The sequence below is a fragment of the Colobus angolensis genome, unplaced genomic scaffold, assembly GCF_000951035.1.
Source record: "Colobus angolensis palliatus isolate OR3802 unplaced genomic scaffold, Cang.pa_1.0 Scaffold249, whole genome shotgun sequence".
NCBI lineage: Eukaryota > Metazoa > Chordata > Mammalia > Primates > Cercopithecidae > Colobus > Colobus angolensis.
The window spans coordinates 782,529-797,282 of NW_012115699.1; the positions used below are offsets into that span (position 1 = coordinate 782,529).

Consider the following 14,754-nt stretch of genomic DNA (forward strand, 5'->3'; position numbering starts at 1 on the left):
CCTTGAATGAAAACCATGAATTTAATGTGATATTGGGGGAGCCTCATCCTTCCCTTTTTACCACCCACCCATCCAGCCTGTTGTGAGTTGGGTGAGGGCTGCCCCCAGTCTCCGTCCTGCGGCTCTGGGTGCCATCCTGTTCCTTTGAGCTCAGTCAGCCTCCTGGGCTTGTCTCTCTGTGAATCTCCTGTGGGACATAGGGAGAGACATTATTCAGGCTTTGCCATAGTAGCTCCATAATTCCATTCTCCAATTTGCCCCAACCTATTCATTGCCCTCTAACCCCCTCACCTTCTTGCGTATTCATATAGTGCTTGCTTGCGCTCCTGGAGGCTCTCCTGCCGGGCCCAGGAAGACTTGGCAAATGTTAGGGCTGTTGGCTGAGGGGTCACCGGGCCAGAGCTGGGGAACTGAGGTGATCACAATGTCAGAGGGCTTGCGGAGTCATCATCATTAAACACGCATCGAATGCCCACTTTGCAAGAGAGGCACTATGCTAGGGTCTCAGGATCAAAAAAGAAAGGTCAGGGATAAAGGAGTAGGTAGCCTGCCCCCAATTCACTGCAAGACTTGGATCTGACCATTTCCTGGGTCTCACCTTGGGGGCAGAGGCTGTGGGTAGGGACTGAGTTCCCTTGGTGATGTCTTCAGGCATGAAAGCTACGGCTCCCTCAAGCAGATTAGTGATAGTCAAGTCTACACAGCCAGTCTTGGCTGAGGAGAAAAGAGAAGGGAGTCCACTCCTTGCTCACTTTCTTCCTTCACAACCCACTTTTCCTCCCTGTGCCCAATCTCCCGGCATGGGGCCACCCTTTCCCATACCCAGGTCTCTCTGGATGACACCCAATGGCACATGGGGCAAAACTTCCTTAACTCTCTGAGCCAGAGTTGCCAGTTGCACATCAGGAGAAGGACCAGGGGAGGGAGGGAAAGAAGACTGGGCTGTGAAAAAAGAAAAAAAAAGAAATTCTGGTAAGTAGAGAACTAGGAGAGGCTAACTAGCACAGGAATAGGCGAGGATCACAGTAGGGTGAAAAACAAAAAACTCCAAAGCTGTAATGTATAGAGACCACATACCTGACTGGGGGCGCAATCTGGGATGTCTTTGTCGCTTCATGTGTTCTGCTTTGTCAGCTGGAGTGAGCCGTGTCCCTGTCTGGCCCAATTCCTTGGCCACCAGCTAGGGAGAATTGGAAGACTGGAAGTGTCAAGATCTCAAGCTTTCCTCCCTCTCCTCCTAAGCAGGGACCCCACCTCCACCCCGCCTGTGCACCCGACTACCTGTTGTACACGGAGTGCAAACTCCTCATTCGCTTCCCCTAGTTGGCGATGAACAGGACGAAGCCACCTGCAAAAAAACAATCAAGGGCTATGTTGTGGGCACCCAGGGTAGAGGCTGTCACCATTCCCCGCTTTGGTACCTCTTTGCATGGTGAGGGTGGGAAAATAGTAAATACTGTAAATACTTTGTGTTGCTTCTGTGGTAGAACTCTGATATAGAGATCTACAAATGGACAGGGCAGAGGCCACTAATTCCTTGACCTTGAGGTGAGCCTCTCCCCAGCGACCAAAATGTGAGGGCAGTTAATAATACCTTACTTGATACACCGTGAAAGGGACGAAAAGTGACCACAGCAGTTCTGAGACCCAGGAGGCGTCTGACACCGTCTGAGGGGAGGGCATGAAGTGAGGCCTAAGCCAGGGCCAGGGATGGGAAACTTCCCCTCCAAGCCCCAGAGATTCCTTGTTCAACACACACTCACCACAGAGACCAGGGGTCTCTGAACTTGCAGGGTAAGAGGCTGTACCACATCTTGGATAGAAAATGGCCAGGAACTAGAAGAGGAAGGAGAAAGTAGGATGGGAATCCAGCCAGGCTAGTCAGCAGATCATAGGTGCCTTAAAACAGGCAACTGTCAAATTCTACAAGCACATAATTGAAGAAAGAAGGCATTCAGGAGAAAGAACTAAAAGTGGACAGAAAAGAAATTAACTAGAGATGTTGGGGGCTAAGGGCCGAAGAAGGTTGTAAAAACTCAAGGGCCCACAAGCTTGACCACCTAACCCAGTTGGCACCCGATACCTGTGCTAAACCCACCTGAAGCGCAGGAGCCCCTCCCGGCCATTGGTGGCCTCTTCCTCAGGGAATAGCAGCAGAGGAGTGGGGGGAAGCCTCGTGGAAGCACAGAATCTCTTGAGTGACTCCACCAACTCCCCCCGCCCATCCATCTCCATGAAGCCCCGAGACCAGCACACAAAGCTGGGGGGACTATTAAGTAGAGGCTGGGAACCAGGAGAAGAGAAAGCAAGAATAAAAAAATTGAGGAAAATGAAAAAAACTGACATGTGGGGTAGAGGATCGGGGTTAGGGGTAAGGCTCAGTATCCTCCATGGGGAACGCGAGTGGGGACAGGGGGGCCTTCAGCTGGGACCCAGGGAACCGCCCCGTGGCGCTCTGGGCCTCGCTCTCACTCACGGTGCTACAGGTGGTGAGCAAATTGACTATGTTGTGGTCGAAAGGTGTCACGTGGTTGGAAATGAGGACCCTGACACTGTGATCCCGGAGTCCGGAGTCCTCCTGCCGGGCCACGAGCCCCAGAACCGCACACATGGTCCGCACTACGAACCTGGGAACACAGGCGGTGGTGACTGTGTGGCCTCGGGCTAGGCCCTGCTTTGACACTCCCCGAACGCCCGCGTCGGAACCTGCGAAGGACGCTGTCCGGCAGCGCGCAGCTGACCAGGAAGACGTGAATTCCGAGAAAGAGGCGCAGGACGAGGAGGCAGAACCCGACCGGCGCGTAGAGCAGCAGCGCGAGCAGCAGGAAGCAGTCACCCGGGAGCCTGGGGGCGAGAGGCGAAGTGGTCGGGCGCCGAAGGCCGAGAGGACGCAGGGATAGGTCTCTTCCCGCCGGGTCTCTTACCGGTGCGAGTCAAAGAGCCGCTCCGGCCCCGGCCCTGAGTGAAGCTCCATAACTGCTGCTTCAGGAGCGCCCGGTCGTCGCCGCCGCCATCTTCGCGCCCGGCCGCAGGGGCTCCTGGGAAGGCGGAGTCTTTGGGCATCCGCCCGGGGTGACAGGACCCGAAGTCTTGAGGCGCGCCGGAAGGGCTAGCGGTCCCAGCATACCCTGCGGCCCCTTGGGCCGTCTCACAACTCGCGTCCCACGGAGACCACAATTCCCGGCATTCGCGGGACGGGGAGGAGTCGGCCTCCCGGAATCCTGGTTCCGACGTGCACTTCTGGAGGACTTCAGGTACCGGCGTGCCCCGCGTCCTACTGTCCGTCTGCTCGCGTCCTGGGTGCCGCCTCTGAGTAGGGCGGGCGAGGAGGCAGCCAAGGCGGAGCTGATGGCTGCGCCGAGGGCGGGGCGGGGTGTAGGCTGGAGCCTTCGGGCATGGCGGGCTTTGGGGGGCATTCGCTGGGGGAGGAGACCCCGGTTGACCCCTGACCTCCGGGCCCTGCTGACGTCAGGAACTTCTGACTCCCGGGCCCGAGTGACTTATGGGACCCCCAGTCTCTGGGCCCGGTTGTATGTTGGGGTCACTGAACCCCGAGCATGTCTGACGTCTGGGACCCCGGGTCCCCGGGCACAACTGACTGCGGTGACCCCAGATACCAGGACCCGGGAGGCCTCAGAGAACTCTGGAACCCGTTCGCGCGCTTGGCTGGCTGTGGCACTGGGCGCTGGGGGGGCAGTGCTGTTGTTGTTGTGGGGCGGGGGTCGGGGTCCTCCGGCCGTCCTCGCCGCCGTCCCTGGCCCACCGCCCGCTTCTCCCCGGAGTCAGTACAACTTCATCGCAGATGTGGTGGAGAAGACAGCACCTGCCGTGGTCTATATCGAGATCCTGGACCGGTAATGGTGGGGGTAGACAGGGAGGCACTGAAGCCACGGGCCGGAGGGCGGGCGGGTAGGAGGGGTCAGAGCCTTCTCTTATCCGTGCTTTCCCTCCATTCCAGGCACCCTTTCTTGGGCCGTGAAGTCCCTATCTCGAACGGCTCAGGATTCGTGGTGGCTGCCGATGGGCTCATTGTCACCAACGCCCATGTGGTGGCTGATCGGCGCAGAGTCCGTGTGAGACTGCTTAGTGGTGACACGTATGAGGCCGTGGTCACAGCTGTGGATCCCGTGGCAGACATCGCAACGCTGAGGATTCAGACTAAGGTGGGGGTGGGGTAGGCCAGGTCTGGTTGGAGCTGCTTGTTTGCTCGCATCTCCAGATGACAGGTCTCTTATACCCATTCTCCCTTAGGAGCCTCTCCCCACGCTACCTCTGGGACGCTCAGCTGATGTCCGGCAAGGGGAGTTTGTTGTTGCCATGGGAAGTCCCTTTGCACTGCAGAACACGATCACATCCGGCATTGTTAGCTCTGCTCAGCGTCCAGCCAGAGACCTGGGACTCCCCCAGACCAATGTGGAATACATTCAGACGGATGCAGCTATTGATGTGCGTCCTGATAGGAGAGAAATGACATGATGGGGGAGTGGGGAGAGGCTGTGTGGTACAAGCACCAACTGATATATGGTAGATGAGCCTATATACAGAGTTTAGGCTGCAAAAATGTGGCCACTCATTCATGGGCTGAGAAAGAAGAGAATTTGGAGAAAGTACCTATATCCTGGTATGCCCCCAGACTTAGAATCCTCAGATCTCTTTCATGTTTTCTCCTTGTCCTGCAGTTTGGGAACTCTGGAGGTCCCCTGGTTAACCTGGTGAGTGAGACATCCTTCCTTCCAAGAATCCCAGCCCCAGGTCAGTGTGGGAAGGGTAGGTTTTCCCTAATTCAAGGATGTTTGGTCAAGTTTCTGAGCAGTTCTTTGTTGGCTATCTCTCAACATCCAACCAGATCTCCCCAACACTTGCTGCTGCTTTTGTTCGGGTGCCCCCATCCCCTACTATTTGTTTGGGCTAGGGAACTGGGGGATGTATCCCTGCAGGATGGAGAGGTGATTGGAGTGAACACCATGAAGGTCACAGCTGGAATCTCCTTTGCCATCCCTTCTGATCGCCTTCGAGAGTTTCTGCATCGTGGGGAAAAGAAGAGTGAGCCTGGCTTATGGGGAAATAGGTTTCTTTAAAGTGGTGGAAATAGGGGAGGGACATTCATTGGGACTTCCTGGAGGGTGGTCTATTGGGAGAAGAGGGCAGGGAAGGAAGGATGTAGCTGGGTGGGGCTTATTTGTCCCTCTGTCACAGATTCCTCCTCTGGAATCAGTGGGTCCCAGCGGCGCTACATTGGGGTGATGATGCTGACCCTGAGTCCCAGGTATGAGCTTTAGGGATAGTGACATGTAATGTGACCAGTGTAATCAGAGGTGGGCACCTCTATTGAGCTTTGTTCTCGTTTCTGTCTTTATCTAAAATGAACTGTGTCACACTTGAAATAATCACAAGAGCTGTCTCCCTTCATCATCTTGACTTTTTTATCCCACTCCACTTTGTATACCTGTCACCAGAGTGATTTCATCCTGTTACTGCTTTGATTTCAAGCCTTCAATCCATTAACTTGGCATTTAAGGGCCATTTTCCATCTGTCTGTAAATCAACTTTCTAGACCTGGCTGTAATACTTTCCTACATGAATACTCAGCCAACCTGATTTCCTACTCCCATGTTTTTTATTTATGCTGTTCTTGTTTTATATGGTTAATATCGGACCCATCCTTTTAGGCTCAGCTTAAGTTTTTTCCCCTTAAAGCTTCTTTTAGTATTCTAGAATGACATTAGTGCTATTGATTTCACACTGTTTGTCATTTGGTGCCCTCATGTGGTGTACATCTTTTATGTACATGTTGCACTTTATTGCTAGAAGACAGAAAGTGAGTTGCTGTTGTATTTTGTAGTACCTAGCGCATGTCCTGTCCATATATTTGCCAATGTGTTGATGAGAGACTTGAGGTGGAACTCAGGATGGGGAGAATGCCTGGGTTTGGCTAATAGGGTAATCTGTGTACTTTCAGCATCCTTGCTGAACTACAGCTTCGAGAACCAAGCTTTCCCGATGTTCAGCATGGTGTACTCATCCATAAAGTCATCCTGGGCTCCCCTGCACACCGGTGAGGGAGAGGCTGCAGTGTGATATGGGGATGGGCGAGGTGTGCATGTGTCCTTGAACTAGGCTTTGTACTCCTTCTTTTCTCTCTGTCCATTTTTCTCTATAGGGCTGGTCTGCGGCCTGGTGATGTGATTTTGGCCATTGGGGGGCAGATGGTACAAAATGCTGAAGATGTTTATGAAGCTGTTCGAACCCAATCCCAGCTGGCAGTGCAGATCCGGCGGGGACGAGAAACACTGACCTTATATGTGACCCCTGAGGTCACAGAATGAATAGATCACCAAGAGTATGAGGCTCCTGCTCTGATTTCCTCCTTGCCTTCCTGGCTGAGGCTCTGAGGGTGCCGGGACAGAGGGTTAAATGAACCAGTGGGGGCAGGTCCCTCCAACCACCAGCACTGATTCCGGGGCTCTAAAGAATCACAGAAACACTTTTTATATAAAATAAAATTATACCTAGCAACATATTATAGTCCAAAGTGAGGTGGGAGGGCTGGATCTTTTCCCCCACCAAAAGGCTAGAGGTAAAGCTGTATCCCCCTAACGTTAGGGGAGATACTGGAGCTGACCATCCTGACCTCCTATTAAGGAAAATGAGCTGCTGCCATCTTTTGTTGTGGGCAGTTAGTCAAGTGCTGCTCTTTGTGGTGTGGTGGGCTCTGCTCTGTTCTGCTCGGTGCTGGGCCTGGGAGCAAAGATTCCCATGCTTGGCTACAGGTACTGACAGCTGGCCTCTGAAGGAGGGTGAGAACTTCTGCTTGACAGTTCCACATCCATAGTGCATGGTCTGATGAGTGCGGTTGCTGACATGGGTTTCTTGGTAAGCTCCTGAGGTAATGGCAGCCTCAGACCCCTGCCATTAGGGGCCAGTGGTGGTTTGCAGAGGGCGATGGCACTTTAGATAATCTGGTTGCTGGTCTGGCCAGGGTAGCGTTCAAACCTCCTGTTGGCCTCTTCACTGAAGGCATCACCTGCGGAGTGGACAGGCAATTTGGGAGGCGCCCTGCACAGAGGGAGGGAGAGAGACCCACTGTGGAGAAGGATGGGTACAAGTGGAGGGACTGAGAGCTCCAGAGGAGGGTGGGAAGATGCAGAAACAAGTTACGGAAAAGAGAATGAACGTCTTTCCCTCCCATCCCCTAATCTTCCTGGGTTGCTCTTCCCATCAAATACCAATGTGGCAGTTGTGCACCCAGATTCGATGTCCATCATATTTGCAGTTACATTTCATTGCATTGTTGGTAAAGTCACTCTCTGCTACTTCAAAATTTGGGTTGATGACAACCTGTGAGTGAGAAAAAGGCCACTTAACCCAGCAACAATCCTCAAATTCAAAGGTGTCTTTAACGCTCCCCCCAGTCACCCATCTGGAAGCCCCAGACTCCAGGTACCTGGAGAATGTAGTTTCCTGGCTTCACATCCGTGATATCAATCCACTGACAGTCAATGTCATGCCGGTAGAGATCCCAGCAACCCACGGTGATGCCTTGCTCTCCAAAGTTGGCACACTCGTATCTCTTGGAGACATCTGGAGGGATTGCCATATGTCAGTGTAAGGAAAGGCTGTGCGATGGATACCATGTGGTCCACTTCAGGCCCCAACTCACCCTCCTGACACTCAGTGTCTTCGAGACAGAAACTAGCTTTGTGGCCCTCAGCCACCTTGGTGCCATTTGGGGTGAGGATATCATAGTGAGTGAAGATGTCCATGCTGTGGTAATGCCTGTGGGAAGAAGGGAACTTCTGTTTCCTTCTCTGCCCCCGGAAGGTTTGCCCCATCCCCGTGGCCTTGCCTTTCTACTTGACTCCCTACCCTCTCACCCATGGCACTCGTGCCACACCCAGGAGTGGCGCCCAGCCTTGGGCCTGAAGTCAGCTCGTCCCAGGTTGTGGATCTGGGAGGAGAATCGGAGTAGACGCCGGTGACCATAGGGCCAGTTGGCTGAGCGGGCTGAGCTGGCCAGGCAGTTCTCTTCCGCAGCACAGTACAACATATGCAGGGGCCGGTCTTCGATATAAGCGGTTTCCTGCACCAATGCTGAGTGCAGCAGCAGATCTGATGCAGCTGCACCGATAAAGGAAGAGGGTGTTAGAAGTCACTGCTGACTTCACAGAGAGCGGTGCTTCCATCCCTCCCTAGTGTGTGAGACTGTTTTTTTTTTGGTTGTGGTGGTGGTGGTGGTTTTTTTTTTTTCAGACAGAGTCTCACTCTGTCGTCCAGGATGGAGTGCAGTGGCGTGATCTTGGCTCACTGCAACCACTGCCACCCGGGTTCAAGTGATTCTCCTGCCTCAGCCTCCCAAGTAGCTGGGATTACAGGCGCCTGCCACTGCACCCGGGTAATTTTTGTAGTTTTAGTAGAGACAGGGTTTCACCATCTTGGCCAGGCTGGTCTTGAACTCCTGACCTCGTGATCCATCTGCCTTGGCTTCCTAAAATGCTGGGGTTACAGGTGTGAGCCACCACGCCTGCCTGGTGAAACTGGTTCTTTTATGGGGAACGAGTGCCCCTCCAGATTACAGCCCCCGTTCCTTGCAAAGGGGTGGCCCAGACCCTCCCTTCCCTGGCATGCATCACTCCCTCCTTCACTCACTCTCAGAACAGATGACTCCAGCAGTGAAGCGGGTCCCTGTCCTCTTGCAGGTAATGTGGGTGCCATGATGGGCACACTGATCCAGGGTCAGCTCAGTCCCTGTGCAGCGCACTCCACTCATCACCACCTCTGTTATATTCCCAGAGTCCCAGTACCAGGTCTCCTGGGGATATATGCAGATGTTTCTGTAAGGCCCAGGATCCAGCATCTTGGGCCAAGGGACTCATTCCTCAGCCCTCTGCCCAAAACACAGGCTTTGAGACAACAGCCTCGGCTCCCCTCTCCTTCCCACTCACCTGCAGGCCGTGGTTGGCGTAGCCCAGACCCAGCTGCCTACAGGCCACCATGGCCTCCAGGGTCCCCCAGTCATCCCCACAGATGAGGCCCCAGCGAAGGGTCCCAGGTCCCCCTATTTGCACCTCGACTCGCCCCTCATGTTGGCTGCGGCCCCCACTGAGTCGGATCTGTAGTGACACAGAATGGAAGCGCTGGAGGAAGCTTTGAGGTGAGGTAGTGGGAGTCTGTAACATAGATGTAGCTGAAGCATGACTCAGAGGCACATAATGGGCTAGCAAGTGATGGGTCAGGTGGGAGCTGCAGGATGGCAGGGGCCAGTCCATGGGTTGGGGGCCATTGGACTGTAGATTGGAGGCCAGGCCTGGATAGGATGAAAGAGACCTCAACCAAGGTGGAGAGGATGACTGACCCTAGTCTCCGCCCCAGTGTAAGGTAGGTTGCACCGGACCCCGGCATCCTGGCTATGCGAACAATCCTCAGCTGTGATGTTCTTGTGGGGACACTTCCAGAGGGAGAGCTCCTGTCCAGAGCAGCGAACTTCACTCAGGTGGATAGCACCCATGCCTAGGACCAGATGGCAAAGATCAGGAAGTTGTAACTAAGCATATATTGTCTGCCCAGGGGACACCTAACCTTCCGAAGGAATGTGCCCCCCAGGAGCATGTACCTCCTTCCCTCTCCCTCCCACCTCCATGCCGCCTCACCCTGCCCCATGCGAGCACCACTCAGAGCTTCTCGAGCACTCCCGAAGCCCAGCTCCCGACACACCACGCTGGCTGCATGCAGGTCCCACTTGCGGTCACAGACTGTGCCCCATGTGCTGGCCTTCAGGACTTCTACCCGGCCCTCTCCAGGGTGGGCGCCGCCTTTTAGACGGACACGGGCCTACAGAACAGAGAAGTGCCCAACAGAGGCAAATGGCAACATCTGCACGGAGAGGGCACCTAGGAGATGAGTGAGACTTTGGTGGGAGGGAGTGGGTGGTATCAGGTCTGTGGCCCGCCCCCTGGAAGGCTCCTCTCTGTCCTCAAAGGTCAGGGCTGTGCTTAATCAGGGGTTGCCAGGCTAGGGGTTCTCCACCTGGGGGGGGAAGGGTCATAGTCACTGTCTCACACACCTCCCCCTGAGGCTTCGACTGTTGTTGCTTCTTCTGGCCACTGGACGCTGCGTAGAGAGGGCCTGGCACACAGCTCACCACCGCAGGCCCCCCCCCAGGGCACCTGGCGGTGTCATTGGCACGATAGAACTCCAGAGAACAGAGGGAGAGGTGGGCCTCCGTGCCCACGCACGCCACCCCATGCAGACCAAAGGAGTGTTGCTGCCGCTGGGCCAGCAGCCTGGGGGGACAGGAGTGAGGTGCAGTAGGGTAAAACAATGCTCCTGCCTCTTGGCCCCACAACCATCCTCCCACTTCAAGCCTCCACCGTGCCCCCCACCCTTTTGTGACCATTTATTCCCTGTTCTTCCCCGTTCTGTTTCCCTCCGGAGATACATGGGGATTGCTGTGTTTCCAGGCTGAAGGAGCCTCAACTACCTAGACAGGAGGGCCCTTGGGGACCTCCTGCAGTAGAACAACCCTAAGGGAAGGATGGCTAGTCTCGGACTTGCCTGGAAGAAACTGTTCCAAGTGGTTTCAGGCTGCTGGCCCTAAAGGAGGCTGAGGCTAAGGCCTCAGGGAAGGGGAAACAGGACTTTCCAGTTGGAAGAAATGGCCAGGAGGGAGTGGCTGACACGGGAAGCCTGAAAAGCCAGGGCGAGCAAGTCCTTCTCTGATGCTGAGACTGGAATAACTGAGTAAGTCAGGATGCAAAGGACTAAGGAAGTCTCCCATCTACATGGCTCCGCAGAGGCCAGAGACTGCAGGACAGATTAGGAGGGGCAGGTGCAACAAGAACAGACCAGCAGGTAGACGCAGGAAGAACTGGGACTGGCATATGCAAGAATGAAGATATATAAATGCGGGACAGGTCAAAGTCTGAGGGAATAAATGACCAGAGAAAGGAAGTGGATGTGAACAACAAAATGGCAGAGACATCCCAGGACCTGTGCTGTGTAAGTCTTTAAAAAAGCAGTCCATGCTTCTGCAATTTCAACATAACAGTGTCCCAAAGCCATCTGAATAGGATAATGGGGCTGAACTATAGATGCTAAAGCTTGGAAATGCTGCCGAGATGTTTGAGAGAATGGGGGGACTTGTTTATCGATACCAATAGAATGAGAGGCTGCAGTGAGGCATGTGCCTGAGTGAAGTACACTCTGCCCAAAACAGTTGGGTCAAGCCTGCAGAAAAAGGGAAGAAGATGAGGTCTGGTGTCAGTGGAATGGGTCTGTGAGGCTGATGTGGTCATGCGTGATTGCAGTAATGTGCCCTATCACCTGATGTCAGAGGAAGGATGGAATATGATGACTTGAAGCCATTGGCTAGGAAGAGACAGAAGGAGGAAAAGTTTATACACAAAACAGACAAAAGAAGCCTGGAGACTTTACAGAACACCTTTGGAAGCTCAGGATAAATGGATCCTGAAGATCTAGAGATCAGGCACTCTCCCAGAGTCCTGTTTGGCTGAAAGTAAAAAAGAGCCCATCACAGGAAGAAGACATCTATCTTCTAAACATCCTCATCCCCGTTGTCTACAATGAGCAAAATAAAAATGGCAGTGTGTACTTTAATGTGGGGGGTCAGGGAAGGCTAGAGTGTGGCCATGTTGGGCAAAGGTGACCCTAAGCTAGAAGGGCACTACAAGAACATCCCCAAGTTTCTGAGATCCTTTGAAACCACCAGAGAAGCTGGGGAGTGAGGGCTATGAGGGGACCACTGGGTGAGACTAGAACTTGTTGAGAACAGGAGAGGAGAAAGGGATGAATTATCGATACTTCAGTCCCTGTTGAAGTTATCAGGGAGACTTTTAATGTGCAAACTGCCTTTTGAAGACAAGTTAGATGTAATCACAGGGGTTGGAAGCTTCCCACTTCGAGTTCTAAAGGAGCCCAGGAGGAAGATTAGGGAAATGGGAGCCTAATTGTGGAAAATGAGCCAGAGAGGCAGGGGCTGTCAATCTGTCTGCATTCCTGGTAAAGGTTCCAAAGGGGACCCTGAGTTTCACTCCATCTTGAGTAAGCTGGTAGCACTTATTTTCAACAACTAATCAAATAAAGCATTTGATTTGGGAACACTGATCCTTTAGGCAAATGTAACCTCTTACAGGAGAGGCAAGTATGGCGTCTGAAAGAGAAAAGCACCAGGTTGTCTCCTGGAGCTCACCAGGGGAAGATAAGTAAGCATGTAGAACGAGGTAGTCAGTGAGTGAAAAAACCAACAAATCCTGGGACGAGCATCATTCCTGAGACCAAGGTAAGGATCAGTCTTGCGTAACACTTTGGTTAAAACCCTGGAAGGTGATTTCTAAGAGCTGCTGCTGCTCCTCTTCTTGGTCAGCTCTTTCAGCCACACAGGCCTCCTGGACCCCCTCCCTCCCTGGCCACAGCCGGGTAACTCCGTGCTCCCTCTCCTTTCCACTCAACCTGAATTTTATTTACCTCTTAGTTGGCCCCCTGCCCACTCGGGGTTTGGGTTTGACTTTAAGCTTGGTGATTGGTCTGCAAAAAGGAGAAGGAAGTTGGTAGAGGTAGTGGTTACATATGTGGCACAGGAAAGGTAGAGGGTTATTTTTCTGTTTCTGGGAAAGACCCTTTGTGGGCAGCATGGGGACAGGAAAAGTGAAGGACGGCCAGATTTTCCGCATCCACCGTCTGCCGAATACCACTAAACTGCATTTCAGAACTCATGCTGCTCTCTGGATTCAGCAACAGTAATGGGAAATCTAGCGATGTTAATCCAGGTGGCAGAGTTGGGAGGGGGAGGAAGGAAGAAGAAAGGTGGAGAGGGGAGAGAATGGGAATGTGGGTGAACTAAGTGAAGTGATGGAGGGGGCAGGAAGGAGGAGGAATGAAGGTGGCTGAGGTTGGAGTCCAAGCTATTTGGGGGACATGTAAAGATGGCAGGCTTCTCAGCCGCTCCTACATTACTTCCTCCTTGTGTTCCCTAAGATCAAAGCTTGCCCAACCCCATGCCTGCTCCCTTCACCTCCCCACAGGAAAAGCCATTTTCCTCACATCCCTAATCCATCAGTTTGGGTTCTGGGATGGATATGGATAGGCTGCCATCCATCCATCCACCTCCTGGGGCCACAGGGTGAGCAGGAGGTCCCAGGGCTCTTGCCCCATTACCTTCCAAGGGACTTGGGGCGTCGGGTTGAGACCTTGGCTGCTCGCTTCCTCAACTTTCTGTGAGGATAAGACAATAGTAGTCAGGGTCAGTGCAGAACCAAGTGGAAAAGGCTGGTGCAACTAGGACCAGGGGCAAGATTTCTCTTCTAGCAGTCAGAAGGCTTCCTGGTGGCACGACATTATAACAGCAGACAAGACACTCCTGAGACCCGAGCTTGCTTGCTTGCTTTTTTTTTTGTATTTTTAGTAGAGATGGGGTTTCAGTATCTTGGCCAGGCTAGTCTCAAACTCCTGACCTTGTGATCCACCCATCTTGGCCTCCGGAAGTGCTGGGATTACAGGCGTGAGTCACTGTGCCTGGCTGAGACCCGAGGTTTCATGGTTGCTTGGCCTCATCAGCACATGACCAGGTGGGTGAGCAGAAATGAAGGCCGTGGACTCAGGACAGTGTCCCCATGCCACCACCCTCAGAAATTAGCTAGGGCAGATGGCAAGTAAGGACTCCTGGGTCCAGATGTTAGTGCTAAACCTCAGTAGAGGCCTAAGGAGAGCATTGTTAGGATTGTTAGGATTGCTAGACTGACCAGGCCAGGAGGGAGAACTAGCCTGAGTCAGGCCTAGGGAGGCTATTGTGTCTTTTTTTCCTGGATGCTCTCTTTGAGAAAGAATTCTGGCATTGTCCAGGCCTGAGGCTGCTGGACCAGGACCAAGAACCAAGGCTGAATATCCAAGGGCGTTAACTTGGTTTGACTGGGGAACACAGGCCAGGCTCCTCACAATGACACCACCCTTCCCGCTGAAGTTCCAATCCCATATGCTGTGGTCATTCACAAACTGAGCTCATCTCCCTAACTTCCAGGGAAATAAATCATTTTTCCTTTTTTTTTTTTTTTTGTTTTTGAGACAGGGTCACTCTGTCACCCATGTTGCAGTGCCATGGTGCAACCATGGCTTACTGCAGCCTTAACCTTCTGGGCTCAAGTGATTCTCCCACCTTAGCCTTCTGAATAGCTGGGACCACAGGCGTGCACCATCACGACTGGCTAATATTTTTGATTATTTTTTTTTTTCTTGTAGAAGCAGGGTCTCACTATGTTGTCCAGGCTGGTCTCATCTCAAACTTCTGAGCCCAAGCTATCCTCCTGCCTCGGCCTCCCAAATTGCTTGGATAACAGGCATGAGCCACTGAGCCCAGCCTTAGTTGTCCTTTCTTTGAACATGTTCCTGCTCTGCTGTTTCTCTTGAGGAGTCATATTTCAACACAGTACAGCTGGCCTTCCATATCCATGGGCTCTGCATCTGTGGATTCAACTTGCATCTGTACTGAACACGTACCAACTTTTTTTCTTGTCATTATTCCCTAAGCAATAAAATATAACAACTACTTATGTAGCATTTACATTATGTTAGGTATTATAAGTAATCTAGAGATGATTTAAAGCATACAGAGGATGTGCATAGGTTATATGTAAATACTATAGCATTTTATATCAGGGACTTGAGCATCTTTGAATTGTGGCATCCTTGGGAGGTTCTGGAACCACTCCCCCATGGGTACGGAGGGATGACTGTTTAATGTGTGAA

General features: G+C 52.8%; 3 protein-coding genes across 9 annotated transcripts in view; 1 reads left to right on the forward strand and 2 right to left on the reverse strand.

Moving 5' to 3' along the window:
• On the reverse strand, window positions 1-3,281 carry AUP1 (ancient ubiquitous protein 1). 2 transcript variants are annotated; one of them, XM_011946098.1, is made up of 12 exons: window positions 2,925-3,281; window positions 2,707-2,844; window positions 2,477-2,627; window positions 2,099-2,283; window positions 1,764-1,836; window positions 1,595-1,668; window positions 1,282-1,348; window positions 1,078-1,180; window positions 823-942; window positions 599-714; window positions 292-410; window positions 1-187 (listed from the first exon to the last, which is right to left on the reverse strand). In XM_011946098.1, exons 1-12 carry the CDS (start codon window positions 2,972-2,974, stop codon window positions 151-153), a joined length of 1,233 nt encoding a protein of 410 aa, XP_011801488.1. In that variant the 5' UTR covers window positions 2,975-3,281; the 3' UTR covers window positions 1-150. The 2 variants fall into 2 exon arrangements, with proteins under 2 accessions (XP_011801488.1, XP_011801487.1); XM_011946097.1 differs by having other exon boundaries at window positions 2,477-2,844; window positions 2,925-3,233.
• Window positions 2,747-6,680, forward strand: HTRA2 (HtrA serine peptidase 2). 3 transcript variants are annotated; one of them, XM_011946093.1, is made up of 8 exons: window positions 2,747-3,854; window positions 3,959-4,163; window positions 4,252-4,446; window positions 4,680-4,712; window positions 4,938-5,043; window positions 5,197-5,266; window positions 5,960-6,055; window positions 6,161-6,518. In XM_011946093.1, the coding sequence occupies exons 1-8, from the start codon at window positions 3,349-3,351 to the stop codon at window positions 6,324-6,326; spliced, it is 1,377 nt and encodes a 458-aa protein (XP_011801483.1). In that variant the 5' UTR covers window positions 2,747-3,348; the 3' UTR covers window positions 6,327-6,518. The 3 variants fall into 3 exon arrangements, with proteins under 3 accessions (XP_011801483.1, XP_011801484.1, XP_011801485.1); XM_011946094.1 differs by lacking the exon at window positions 5,960-6,055 and having other exon boundaries at window positions 6,161-6,680; XM_011946095.1 differs by lacking the exons at window positions 4,252-4,446; window positions 5,960-6,055 and having other exon boundaries at window positions 6,161-6,660.
• The window catches only part of LOXL3 (lysyl oxidase-like 3), a 21,140-nt gene continuing 12,856 nt past the window's right edge, over window positions 6,471-14,754 (reverse strand). For 2 of the 4 annotated variants that reach the window (XM_011946091.1, XM_011946092.1), the window contains 9 exons: window positions 9,648-9,828; window positions 9,353-9,507; window positions 8,943-9,110; window positions 8,647-8,809; window positions 7,875-8,118; window positions 7,661-7,776; window positions 7,445-7,581; window positions 7,227-7,338; window positions 6,471-7,024 (listed from right to left, as the gene is read on the reverse strand). In XM_011946091.1, coding sequence (XP_011801481.1) covers window positions 6,951-7,024; window positions 7,227-7,338; window positions 7,445-7,581; window positions 7,661-7,776; window positions 7,875-8,118; window positions 8,647-8,809; window positions 8,943-9,110; window positions 9,353-9,507; window positions 9,648-9,828 — 1,350 coding nt within the window. In that variant the 3' untranslated portion in view covers window positions 6,471-6,950. Of the gene's footprint in view, window positions 7,025-7,226; window positions 7,339-7,444; window positions 7,582-7,660; window positions 7,777-7,874; window positions 8,119-8,646; window positions 8,810-8,942; window positions 9,111-9,352; window positions 9,508-9,647; window positions 9,829-10,060; window positions 10,281-14,754 lie in introns of all 4 variants that reach the window. The other 2 variants (XM_011946089.1, XM_011946090.1) reach the window with 2 other exon arrangements.

Bases quoted from the DNA above. Each gene is read 5' to 3' on its own strand.
- AUP1 (XM_011946097.1), bottom strand. From the start codon at position 3,063: ATGCCCAAAGACTCCGCCTTCCCAGGAGCCCCTGCGGCCGGGCGCGAA. The intron at 1,181-1,281 runs GTAGTCGGGTGC...AATTCTCCCTAG, and splicing joins TTGCACTCCGTGTACAACAG to CTGGTGGCCAAGGAATTGGG. The intron at 715-822 runs GTATGGGAAAGG...TTTTCTCCTCAG, and splicing joins TGTCATCCAGAGAGACCTGG to CCAAGACTGGCTGTGTAGAC.
- HTRA2 (XM_011946093.1), top strand. From the start codon at position 3,349: ATGGCTGCGCCGAGGGCGGGGCGGGGTGTAGGCTGGAGCCTTCGGGCA. The intron at 3,855-3,958 runs GTAATGGTGGGG...CCTCCATTCCAG, and splicing joins TATATCGAGATCCTGGACCG to GCACCCTTTCTTGGGCCGTG. The intron at 5,044-5,196 runs GTGAGCCTGGCT...CCTCTGTCACAG, and splicing joins GCATCGTGGGGAAAAGAAGA to ATTCCTCCTCTGGAATCAGT.